This window comes from Mirounga angustirostris, unplaced genomic scaffold (assembly GCF_029215605.1).
Source record: "Mirounga angustirostris isolate CCGP_5_RB_7025 unplaced genomic scaffold, mMirAng1.0.hap1 SCAF_16, whole genome shotgun sequence".
NCBI lineage: Eukaryota > Metazoa > Chordata > Mammalia > Carnivora > Phocidae > Mirounga > Mirounga angustirostris.
Genome location: NW_026991724.1, coordinates 42,435,993 through 42,449,649, shown reverse-complemented (window position 1 = coordinate 42,449,649; position 13,657 = coordinate 42,435,993). Strand labels below are relative to the sequence as shown.

The window sequence follows — 13,657 nt, the reverse complement described above, 5'->3', positions numbered from 1 at the left end:
TCTCCCTCTCCGATTTCCCCTTCCATTTTTCCCTTCCTACTATCTTTTTTTTTTTTTTTAAACATATAATGTATTGTTTCAGAGGTACAGGTCTGTGATTCATCAGTCTTCCACAAGCTTCACTTTCTATACACCTGCACTCTCCTCTTTGGCCCCTTCTTCACCCTCACCCACACTACTTTCTGTTAGGGAATATTACTGCACTGAGTGAAAACATCTGTCTCTGGCCTCTATCACCTTTTCCTTTACCCAATTACAGACCTGTCACCCCAACAGACATCTCTAGCAACCTTCTCTCTGCAATATTGTCAATCTCCTCAGCACTTATCACACACCAACCACTGGCAATCCGAAGATAGAAAACCACCTCCACTTCGAGTTCAAAATGCAGGTGACTTTCCTCTCACCACTCAAACATTCTCTTTTTTTCCCTAAAGATTTATTTATTTGAGAGAGAGCATGAGCAGGGTAAGGGGCAGAGGGAGAAGCAGGCTCTCTGCTGAGCCGGGAGCCCAGTGTGGGACTTGATCCCGAGACTCCGGGATCATGACCTAAGCCGAAGGCAGACACTTAACTGACTGAGCCACCTAGGCGCCCTTGTTCAAACATTCTTAAATATTTTTATTTTATTTTTTTAGAGAGGGGGTAGAGGCAGAGGGAGGGAGAGAATCTTAAGCAGGTTCCACACCTAGTGTGGAGCTCGATGCAGGGCTTGATTTCATAACTGAGATCATGACCTGAACTAAAATCAAGAGTCTGATGTTTAACTGACTGAGCCACCCAGGTGCCCCTCACCTTCCAAACATTCTTAAAACCAACTCCTTATTACTTTGACTCTAAAGGTTAAAGTAACCTCTGGTTTGTCTAAAAAGATCCCAAAGCATCTTGTCCTTTTCATTAATACATTTCATCATCTTCACTCATTTTCTTCCCTCTTGCTTGCACTCAGAGGAGGAAGGATCCTTACATTTCTTTTAACCTAAAGTCATCTCCCACAATTACAGATTTGAGACCTTGCTCAGTTCATTAGCTCCTTTCATTTGCAACTTCACTTGCTTTCCCCATGCAAGATTCTTCCCCTTGAATTACTAATATTTGCAGATTTTACCTGACGTATTTTTCTCAACCATGAGAATTGTCAGGCTAAGCATAAGGGAATAATGACTTGTGAGAATAAGAATTTAGGAAGAGTGGCATGAAGAGAGAATTGTACAACCAAAAAGCAATTCAAAAATTAAGATGGTGAGGCAGTAACAACAAAACAGCAGTAATAATGCTAAACATATTTACAAGGACCCTTTTGAAACTGTAGACAAGAAAGATCCTGAAACATTTCTATAAAGCACAGGATGGCAAAAGAAAACTGAATTACACTCATCATTATTAATCTGAGAGAATAAAATATCTTTAATACTGTCTTCATTTATCACACGGTCTTTTTCTATTAAATATCATGCTGTTCAACTACACATTTTCAGACCAGGTAAATTTTCAGAAACAATAATGCTTTATGTGTTCAACAAATAGTTAATTTGCTATGTACAATGAACACAAGGGGGAAAAGATGTTGATGTCTAGTTGTGAAACATAGTAAGACAGGCATGAAGCACAAGAAGAAAATAGAAGACAAAAAGAGAACACAGAAGATACATCTAGCATTTCTTGGCTTACGGGAATCAGAGAAGGCTTTGCAGGGGTGATGATGCTCAAGCAGACGGAAAAATAAACCTAATTCCCTCCTGATCCATTCCCAATTTCAGTTGATAGGAACCACTATATGTACCATCACTCATTTCTTCCCTGTTCCTTGCCCAATGTTTTTAAGGCCAACCCACTTTCCTAATTTCTCATATATCTGGTTCTTCCCTCTCCTAACTAGTTTAGGCCTGTATTTCCTCTTTCCTAAACTCTTAAAATACTCCCAACTGACATCACTATTGTCAGCCTCTCCCCTCACCCGCAATCAGTTTTTTCACAATGCTATAGCATAAACTTCCTAAAGCTAGACTCTGACATGTTACCTTATTGGCTAAAAAACTTTCAATGGCTCCCTAAATCCACCAAGAAAATTCAGACTTGTTAGCCTGTCATTCAAATGACAAATTGAATATATTAAGATAAACTTAGCAGTGGAAGCAAAATAAAAGGGGAGGGGACAGTGCCTGAGCTTGTTATTTGACACATTTTCATTGTCACTTAAGCCTTCCAGAGCTCTTAGTTTTTTTCTTTCCACTGTGACTTCTTAATCTGTTGCACTGTTCATTTCTTCAACCACAGCCATATAAGGAGTAGGGGAAGAGAACTCCAATTCAAAGGCACCTTGTGTAAAGGCCTCAAATCTGAAGGAACTTGACTGACCTGAGGACCTGAATGAGAGTTATGTGTGAGCTGCAAGGTGTTATGGGTCAGGATAAAAGTTTGGGCTCTAGCTGTTCCCTGATAGACTGCAAACTCTCTGTGGCCTGGGACCAGACACTTACTCCTAGATATCCTCTTCATGTGGCTAACTGTAATTATCTGTCAGGCTGCATCTTAAATGCTACGTTCTCAAGAATCTTGTCTCTAATGCTCTTTTGTTTCCTAGCACCTAGCATACTGTCTAGCATGTAGCCATAGTAGGTGCACAGTAATTCTCCTGAATGAATAGCTTATTAAATAATAAGCACCAGGCAGATGCAAGCTGCTTCTATGCCCCATTTGCTCCAAGCTGTTTTTAGTGTGGAAATACCTCTGTTCTTAACAGTGCCCACGTTTTCCCAGAAACTCTATTTTACCCTCTCCAGAGAGTCCCAGTTTTGGAGAAGAATAGCTATCCAGTTGTGTGAAATGCAAAAGGGGATTGGAAATCTGACCACCATTAAAACAAATTTTGAGTTAATCCTCCAGTTTTGAACTCTCATCTTCAGTCCTCATTACTTCATAGTCTTCTAGTTTCCATTGCAACTGGTGATGCCAATTGCTGAGCCTTTTAGGAGTCTGGGTATAAATCAGGTTAGTTCTTGGCTTAACCCACTATCTACTTAGGCTGTAGCTTTCTCAACTCTTCTAAGTCATTTAAATTCATCCATTTGCGGGCGCCTGGGTGGCTCAGTTGGTTAAGCGACTGCCTTCAGCTCGGGTCATGATCCTGGAGTCCCGGGATCGAGTCCCACATCGGGCTCCCTGCTCAGCGGAGAGTCTGCTTCTCCCTCTGACCCTCTTCCCTCTCGTGCTCTCTGTCTCTCATTCTCTCTCTCGCAAATGAATAAAATCTTTAAAAAAAAAAAAAAATAAATAAATAAATTCATCCATTTGCTTTTCAAATTCCAGTATTTTGTTGCTCTTGTCTCCTTTCCAAATCTACCTTGTCCTTTATGGTTTTATGCCTAAAACAACAAAAAAGTCCCTCGCATATAGTTTTAGCTATATGGATTTATCAACAGCAAGTAAAATCTTGTCCAACCTGCAGTCTAAATTTAATCTTTACTCTTTAAGCTGCTTTCAGTTGTGATTTCTTTCTTGTAGTTGGTTTTTTATTTTTTAAAGATTTTATTTATTTGACAGAAAGACACAGCGAGAGAGGGAACACAAACAGGGGGAGTGGGAGAGGGAGAAGCAGGCTTCCCGCCAAGCAGGGAACCCGATGCGGGACTCGATCCCAGGACCCTGGGATCATGACCTGAGCCGAAGGCAGAAGCTTAATGACTGAGCCACCCAGGCGCCCCTTGTAGTTGGTTTTATATTTTAATCTCCCAGACTATAAAACCAAAAGACATAGATGAAAATAACAGAAAAAAAAAATATATACACACACACACACTATTGCTTTCAAGAGGAATTCAAAACAAACATGGGTGAAGAACAGAGGAACAGAAACTAATCTAAGGCAGACAGAGAATTTATTAGGTTAAAGATACTTGGAATCTTTGGATTTATAAGGTCCACAGAGAACCACCCAGGAATCAGTGTGGTAACATTTCTGAACTCCAAGAATAAAGCTTCTGGAGAGAAAAGTGACTAAGAATCAGATTGGCATCAGCAACGCCAGAATGTTAGAATACAACAAACCAACACCCTCAAAGTTTTATAGAAAAAGATTCTTGGGGTGCCTGAGTGGCTCAGCTGGTTAAGCTTCCAACTCGGTTTCAGCTCAGGTCATTATCTCATGGGTCCTGGAATCGAGCCCTGCGCCAGGCTCCCTGCCCAGCAGGGAATCTGCTTGAGGATACTCTCCCTCTCGCCCCCACCCCTCGCAGGCGCTCTCTCAAATAAATAAATCTTGAAAAAAAAATTCTGAATTTAGAATGATATAATCAGCCAAGTAATTAAGAAAAACACAGGCTCACTAAAAAAACTTGCCACCCACACATTCCATGTAGTTTGTTTTTTTATTTAAATGGTAAAGATGCACTCCAAACACAACTGGGGGTGAAAAGAGAATCAAATAAGAGGCCAACATTGAAATACGAGTGCTTGAGGGTCTCTGAAGTCTGGTGAGAGATAATAAACCAAAGTAGGGCAGGAGAGGCAATAAGAGGTCAAATTTTGGATGTATTTTCAAAATAGAGGTGATAGGGACTAGAAATGCATATGAAGTGTGAGAAGAACAGAAGAATTAAGGATGATTCAAAGGTTTTTGGACGTACCAACTAAAAGGATGAACTGTCATTCAATTAGATGGAGAAACAGGTATGTGGATACCTACTGGACATTTCTCCAGGTGGTGGTGTTAAGGAGGCAGTTGGGTATACAAGTGAGGAGGTCCAGGCTGGAGATAGGAGTCAATAATGTACAGAGAGTATTCAAAGCCAGGAACTGCACGAGATTATCAAGAGAAAAGTGCAGATGGTAAAATAAATTTTTAAAAGATACAGTGAAAGACACACACACACACAGAAACAGAGAATGAGACCTTGAGCTTGCCAATATTTGGAGGTTTAAGAGTTGAAGAATCAACAAAAGAGACTGAGACGCAACCAATGAGGTATGAGAGAAAACCAGGATAATGTCAGATGAATAAAACATTTCAAGGAGAACAGCCCAACTGTGCCATATATTGGTGACTGGTCAAGCAGACTGAGGATAAGAACCAACCTCTGGATTTAGCAACACGGAAGTCTTTGGTGATCTTGGTAAGAAGTCTGTCATCTGTGCAAATAAAAACCTAAATAAACTGGGTTCAAAAAGTAATATAAGTAAGTGGTGTGGACAGTTCCTTCAAGGAATTTAGGTGTAAAGGGAAGGATAGAAATGGGGTGATAGAAGAAACAGTTAAGAGTAGTAGTGTTTAAAAAAAAATAGTAGTGTTTTCTTGTTGCTTGTTCTTAAGATGGGTGAGTTGGCATCATATTTCCACACAGACAGGAAAGATCTCGTAGAGAAGGAAAAACTGAATTCACAGGAAAGAGTAGAGAATTGCTAAAGCAACGACCTCGAATCAAGAGGGAATGAAGTCTATTGCATAAGGGGAAGGGTGGTCTGATAGAGAAGAAAGAACACTTTCTCTACACTGACCAGTGAAAAAGTAGAGGTGTGGAGCACAGATGTGAGTAAGTGGGAATATGTGGGGTTGTGGGATGAGTTAATCAAAATTCTCTTCTGCTTGCTATTCTTTCCTCAATTAAATAGGAAGCAAGGTCCACAGGTTGAAAGTGAAGATGGGTAGGAGGTATTGGAGGAGGAAAACAGAAGGAATGAAAGATTCATGCAAAAAAATGGAATGAGTAGACTATGGAAATACAGTATGACTGCAGGAAAGTAACCATGACTGATGAGGTTAGTGAAGGTAAATTTAGAGTAAAACTGGTCAGCATGTCTGTGTTGATATAATCAGGACTGTGGTTTCTCTAAGCTTGTACAAGAAAGCAGAAGTGCAGAGGGGTTATGGTAAGTACTGATTGTAACTGCTCATGGAATTTAAACAGGATAAAGAGGGGAGTAAAGTCATGAGGGGGATGTGGAACAGTGAAAGGTAGTAAGTTCAACAGACTGTAGATTACAGCAGGTCTGAATGACTTACGGAGTTCAGATCTAGAGAGACAGAGATGGAGATGGCGGCTGGAAAAAACAATGAGTTACTCTCTATTAAGCACCTACAATAAACTAGTCACTTTTGATACTACCTCATTTAATTCTCAGAATGACTGAATGATGGGCACTATTATCTGTAGTTAAAAGAACAAGTTAAGGGATGCCTGGGTGGCTCAGTCGTTAAGTGTCTGCCTTCGGCTCAGGTCATGATCCCAGGGTCCTGGGACTGAGCCCCGCATTGGGCTCCCTGCTTGGCGGGAAGCCTGCTTCTTCCTCTCCTGCTCCCCCTGCTTGTGTTCCCTCTCTCACTGTGTCTCTCTCTGTCAAATAAATAAATTAAAAAAAAAAAAAAACTTAAAAGAAAAAACAAACAAGTTAAAACTAGGGGTTAAATAACATCTCCAAGGCCAAAGAGCTACTAAGCATTCCAAATGGCCTTTTGGGCCACATTTTCTTTGAGAAATAAACACCCCACAAAACTAGAATAAGAGGGGTACCTGGGTGGCTAAGTTGGTTAAGCGTTGGACTCTTGATTTCCGCTCAAGTCATGATCTCAGGGTTGAGATCGAGCCCTGCAGGGAGTCTGCGTGAGATTCTATTCTCTCTCATTCTCCCTCTCCCTCTGCCCCCCACCCCAAATAAATAACTAAATCTTAAAAAAACTAAATCTTAAAAAAAAAAAAACAAAAAAACAAAACTAGAATAACATCCCCGTGAATAAAATATTTTACTAACTAACTCACACTTTAAACATTAAAAAACTTACTTCAATGATATCTAGATTTTAATATGGCTAATTAAAGTATTACTTCAGGGATGCCTGGGTGGCTCAGTCAGTTAATTGTTGGACTCTTGATTTCCACTCAGGTCATGATCGCAGGGTTGTGAGATCAAGTCCCGTGGTCGGGCTCCAGGAGCTTAGAGCCAGCTTAACCTCCCTCCCTCTGCCCCTCCCCCACGTGCACACATGTGCCTCTCTCTTAATGTAAAGCATAAAGAAATAAAAAGGTAAATTGTTCCTGTAGAGGGCATCTTCTACCATGGAGTAGTAAACTCAAGTTAAACCATCTGCAGTTACTGGTATTATTACTTTGGCACTGAGTTATAAACACTATAAAACTCTTGCTATGTGTCAAGCACAGATAAAATTTCTTTACTCTTCCTATTTCCTTCCTTCTATTATTTTCTTCAGGCTTTATGCTGTTTTCTCTACTTCTGATTCAGAAAGCCACAGCTTATCTTACTCCACTGGAAAATGCAGTTAGTTTCTGGCACTGACTTCAGACTCCCCAAATTACTAAATATTTCTGTGGACTGTATAGCAACAATAAACTGTTTCCAAGGCTCCAAGTTCTGGCAACCTCACTAAACAGGGCAACCAAAAGAAACTGCAGCTTGAAGTGTTACCAGATCTTTGACATTCTAGGTAGTGATTGTGTGAATTGCTAGATTAGGTCCCCAACTCATGTGAGAACACAAAAAAACAATAAAGCGCTTCACAGGAATTTCATTCATCCTACAAAGCTCTCTTACTCACTCAATGGAGTTTATGAGTATGTGGCTAATTAACAATCAAGAAGTGGCTAATATACCAATGGGCAGGACTTAGCAGCTGACTTAAGTAAATAATCCATGACCAGCTTTGATAGTCCTCTACGAATGCCTTGATTTTAAGGACAAATCATTTTAAAAGCAGCTGGCTTATTAATCATTCTTCTTCACAAAGTCTCTTCTCCTAATGCAGTGGCAACCTGGTTTTCATTTGAGTGGTGAATTATCCCGGTATAGCTAACTTAATATATATTACATAAGAATTTCACTCATTTTAGCCCATTTTATTTAAATATTGTAGAAATCTACAAACATAACACTTATGGGAAATATGTACTTTCTCCAACTTTGAAATTCCCATAATTAGAAATCTTTGATAACTACAACTATCCTTTCATTTATTCAAATATTTACCGGGGGATTGCTATGTCAAGGCACTGTTCTAGGCACCAAGGATAGAGCAGTGAATGAGACAAAAACTCTGCATTCGTGCAACTTCCATTCTGTGGGCAATCTCTTGGTATCCAGGCTCTAGTATGTGCTTGGGCATCATATTCACAGACATAGGTTTGAATATACAGTAATCGGAAATATTCTACAAACTATTCATGCATGCCACCACTTCCAATTCCCTCAAACATCCTGAACTAATTCTTCCCTTAAATTTTAAATGAAAATTATAACTGAGCTTGAGTCATAAGGTAAAAACTCCATCTCCCTAACAATGTCAGTTTTGTTGTAAGATTTTATCCTCCTGCATTTCTGTTCTCCAAAATCTCTCACTATTGGGGGCGGGGTGGGGGGCAACATATCTTAAGCATTTCAATTTTAAAGAGATATACAATTGTGAACATGGAAAGTACTATTTGGAGATTCCCCCAAGAGATTTCTACAAGATTAATAAACTAAAACTAAAATGTTAAATCATTTCCATTTATTCATTAAATAAACATTCGTTCTCCCAGGAGCTCAGACTCTAAGGGGGGAGGGAAGGTGACATAAACACGTGCAAATGAGCAAATAAGATTACATGCAGGTCATAATCAGTGTTAGGAAGAAAATAAACTCAGAGCTGTGACAAAGACTCCAAGAGACAAACTACAGACCAAATGATCTATTAACATACTTAATAGACTGACATCAGTCTCTTACCAGGTTGCCTTTAAGACTCCTTGACATTCATATAGAAGATTCTGTGTATCAAAGCCCATCAAACTTACTTCAATGTTACCTTTATAGAGCTAGAGCTAGTCTGTGAAATCTCTAGCAGAAAATAAAGGACATCACCCAGTTAGTTACTACCTCTGGGACTGGGCTTTTGATTATATTTAGTGTGATCATACAATTTATTACCCAAACTGGAACATTTTCAAGAGAGAAAAGGGATGCTTTATTTTTATTTTTTTAAGGTTTTTTTAATTTTTAAAAAAAGGTTTTATTTATTTGAGAGATAGACATATATAGCAAGAGAGAGCACAAGCAGGAAGGAGAGGGAGAAGCGGGCTCCCTGACGCAGGACTCGATCCCAGGACCCTGGGATCATGACCTGAGCTGAAGGCAGACGCTTAACGACTGAGCCACCCAAGCGCCCGAAAAGGGATGTTTTAATAATTATGCCACAACAACAGGCACAAACAAGGACCTTCCACCAGGGTAAACCAGGCCTTATGGTCAGCATAACTATATGCCATATCAAATATAACTAATCCAAAATTTTAAGAGCATTGTATAGTTCCACATGAATTTAAATTTTAAGTAACATCCAAGCAAAGGACCTAAGTTTTAATCTGGATCATGTAAACCAAGTGAATCCCTTACTAAATTTAAGTGAAAAGGGAAAACAAAAAAGTTCTGAAAAAGTAATCAAAGTATCTTCATGACCTTGGGGTACGGGAAAATTCCTTAAAAAAAAAAAAAAAAAGAAACACTAGCCATAAATAAAAGAGTAATAAACATGCCTACATTAAAATGAACTTCTGTTCACCAAAAGAAACCATTAAATGGAAAAAGATGTTTGCAACAGATATACCCAGCAAAGGATTCGTACTCAGAATACTGAACTCTAGAAAAAGACCCATATTTCAGTAGTAAAATGGGCAAGAGATTTCAAAGGCATTTCATGAAAGGTGAAATCCAAATGACTAGGATATGAAAAAGTGTTCAGCTCATTAGTAATCAGGAAGTTTAAAGCCAGGCACAATCACACTCACCAGACTGGACAGAATTAAAATATCTGGTACTAAGTATTATTGTTGGTAAGGGATGTGGAACTAGAACTCTCATATACTAATAACTGAAATAAAAACTAGTAAACAACAACAACGAAACTGCTTGGCATTACCTAATAAAGACACACCTTCCCCACGATCCTTCAATTCAAATATACACCCTCAAGAAAAGTACACAAACAGGCATCAGTGCACTTAAACACAAATGTTCATAAAGGCACTGTTCACAATAGCAAAAACTGTAAACAACTTAAACATTAACTGTAGAATATTAAAAACAAATGCAGAATAAACTTGTTATATGCCTGATGAAATAATATACCACAACAAAACAAAATCAAATATATACAAGATGATTCCATTTATATAGAGTTCAAAAAAGGACAAATGTAAACTCTATTATTTAGGGATGTAAACTTAAGTGATAAGACTATAAATGTTAAATAATGTTTATATCCAGCTTAAGTGGGTAGTAGTGGTGATGGGAAGATGCAGGGAATGGGAGGATTCTGGGATGCTGGCAATGTCTGTCTTGCCCAGGGTGGTAGTTACAAGGATCTCTGTTTAAAAATACTTCATTCTTATCTATGTATCTTTTCAACATGTGGGGTATTTCACAATAAAAGGGGGAAAAAAAAAACCCTTCCCAGAGGGGAAAAAAATTAACTTCCAAAAGAGAATTCTAAGAATGTCATTTGAAGAGATTAACTCAAATGATAGTTCACAAAGATAACAGGGATCTCTAAATGCAAATACACATTGTATTCTAAACTCCATAAACAAACTTTGGCTTTAATCTGTTAGAGTGCCATTCTTCCTCCAAATTTTGAAAAAGGTGGAATATCAGAAAGCAAATTACTTCACAAGTCATATAAATTCTAAAATTTTAAGACCAAATACCCCACTTCTAATTCTGAAATTTGAAGTGCCCAGTGTTGACTGGATAGCTATGTAGGAGTTTTAGATTAGATACTGCTAAGTAGAATAAGCTACCAAAATTTGTAACTTCAGTTTTTGCAAATACAATTGGATTCCCAAACCTCTGTTACATATTAAATAACTCCTACTGCTTAAGAAAAGCATATATTATGTATGTGGGATTAATTATCACAGCCATAAGTACGGATATACATTCAATGATTTAAAAAAATATTTTCATTGCTATATTTATCAAGTCATGATACAAGGAACAAATTGGCATATGAACTGAACTATTACAGACTAATAAAACTGCAGTTTATTGACTCTAGAAGCTGAAAAGGATTTTTTTTAAATGTGGCTCATTAACAATACAGACTTTTTGTTTTCTTATATAAAATGATACATTCAAAGATTTTTAATAATTTCATAAAGCCATCAAAACTAAGACACTATACAGCTAAATATCCATGAGGTGGGAGTGGAAAAGAAGCGAAGATTTTAAAAAAATAATAAAATTAAGACTCCTTACTCGGGTATAAAATTTGTCCCAACACGAGTGTCATTAAAAAGGACCCCAAGGGGCGCCTGGGTGGCTCAGTCGGTTAAGCGTCTCCCTTCGGCTCAGGTTATGATCCCAGGATCCTGGGATCGAGCCCCGCATGGGGCTCCTAGCTCAGCAGAGTCTACTCCCCCTCTCTCTGCCTGCCTGCCGCTCCCCCCCGCTTGTGCTATCATAATAAAATCTTAAAAAAAAAAATAAAATAAAAAGGACCCCCAAAATGTCACTAAATACTTGTGTGATACTGTGAAATGACTCTCCTACTAGTTATAGATTAAATTTTTCTTTTTACAGATTTAGAAAATTTCTTCCTAGCCCTGAACCTCTGTCTCTACGCCGGTATTCATTCCATAATTCTACTAGATGTACTGGAAAGCTACCTTCGTTATCTCGCCACCCTCTCCTAAGCATTTCAAACTTGGGAGATTTGTTTTAAGAGCAGGAGCTAAAGTTTATTTTCTTCCTGGTTTTCTGGCGGAGCTAAGGCACAGCACGTGTGAACGGAAACAAAACCCACTCAGACTGTGCGACGCTTAATGAAATACTACGCGTACGACACTTTCCTCCTCAACGCCCAGAACTCGCCATCCCAGGGAGCCTCCACAGCGACCGGTCAGCGCCCACCGACTCCTCAGATCTGCCTTCGGAACAAGGCTCCTGGATCAAGCTTGACCCCCCCTCCCCACCGGCTTTCCAGAAACAGGGTCGATGCGAGAAGCGCAAGCGTTTCTAAAGAGATGGTTGCACAACAGTCTTTGAGGATTCCGGTTTAACAGGTAAATACCACGTAGGAGACAAGTGGGATGCGATCTGCTCGATGGTACCCGGTGGCATCTGGAGACCGTCTGCGTCGCTGGGCAAACCCAAAGTTTTGGCACATTACTTAACAGTTCACCTGATGAATACCGCAACGAATCGAAATTAAGAACGTGAGGAAATAGGTGCCTCAGAATCAACAAATCACTAAACTCGAGCTAGGCGGAAAAATTCTTTGAATACTCAGGCTTTGTTTTGTGGCAAGACGACAGAACCCCCGAATTTCGGAGTTGGAAGACACGTCTCTCCGTGTTCTCCGGCCCGTCCTCGGACTTCAGGGCCGGGCCGCCCCGCCCGCCCCGCTCTCGGTCCTGTAGTTCCCGGATTGAAGGCGCGGACCTTCGGGGTAGAAGCCAGGAAGCCCAGGGGAGGCCGCGGCCCGGCCCGCGACGCCCGAGCCCGGAGGGAGGGAAGGGAGCGGCCTCCGGGAGGACCACGGCGGGGGCAAGGAGGGAGCGAGGAGGCCGCGGGCCGAGAGCCGGGCGCAGCACCCCACCCCGAGGCCCGCCCCGGCGTACCTTTGGCGAGGGCTACGGTGGAGTTCTCGGTGTCGATGGTGTAGAGGATGCCCTCGTAGCGGATCTCCGCCTTGGAGATAAGGCTGATCTTGCTGCCGATGTAAGGGGTGCCCCCGCTCATGGCGCCGCCGCCGCCGCCGCTCCGGGCCGCTCGCAGAGAGGCAGATCCCACGCCGCTGTCGCCGCTCCGCAAGCCCGCTCGCTCCGTCGGCGCCTACAGCAGCCGCCTCAGACCCAACATGGCGGCGGCGCCGGCTCCGCTACCCTCCCCCAGCCTCCCGCCCTCAAGCCGCGGCGCGGCGGCGGCGGCGGCAGCGGCGGCGGCGGCGCGGGGCATGCTGGGCTGGCGAGGCCGCGCTCTCGCGAGACTCGGCCGGCTGCGGGCGGCTCAGCCTTCCCCGGCGGTCGCAGTAGTCCCGTCGGTGCTGCTTGGCCTAGTTCAGGGCGGCGGTGGCCGCGCCGCTTGAGAGGCGTTTCAGGGAGAGGCGAAGTACCTTGTGTCGCCAGGACACGGTGGGCTGGAGTGGAGGCGCGCGCGGCCCTCTTGACCTCACCTGCGGCCTCCGCCATTTCCAGACCCGTCGTATTTTGTCTTGCGTCCCGTGTCTGCTAATGCGGATCTCTCAGCCTGGAAAGTGGCCCATCCGCCTGTGAGCTCCTGGCGAGCCCTTTTAAGACCCGGTCCTTTCCCCTTTGAGGCTACTGTGCCCCTCTTGAAGCTCCCAAGACCCCATTACAGCATCCCATAACCCAACCAAGTCCCCTCCTCTACTCCCCTTCGCAGCTGCTGGAGCTGGGACTCTGTCCAGCACTTTTGAGATGGTCTCGTCTAGACTCGTGGCTTTCAGTGCCACTCTACACAGACCAATCCCAAGCATTTGTCTGCTGCTGTGATCAATTCTGTGAACTCTGGATTCATATAAGCCATAGTCTCCTCAGCCTCTCTAGTGGGATGTCTAATCGGCATCTAATTAACTTTGTGTCTCCAAAGCAATGCTCCCTATTTTCCCTCTAAAATTAACCTTTGCCCACTATTCACCACTGAGGTAACTGGT

General features: G+C 41.8%; 1 protein-coding gene across 5 annotated transcripts in view; it reads right to left on the bottom strand.

The window, feature by feature from the left end:
• Positions 1 to 12,893, bottom strand: part of LSM14A (LSM14A mRNA processing body assembly factor) — a 56,804-nt gene extending 43,911 nt beyond the window's left edge. For 2 of the 5 annotated variants that reach the window (XM_045869873.3, XM_045869874.3), the window contains exon 1: positions 12,603 to 12,893. In XM_045869873.3, the coding sequence (XP_045725829.1) occupies positions 12,603 to 12,723 (121 nt within the window). In that variant the 5' untranslated portion in view covers positions 12,724 to 12,893. The remainder of the gene's footprint in view (positions 1 to 12,602) is intronic. The other 3 variants (XM_045869870.3, XM_045869872.3, XM_045869875.3) reach the window with 2 other exon arrangements.
• Positions 12,894 to 13,657: the final 764 nt, after the last annotated feature.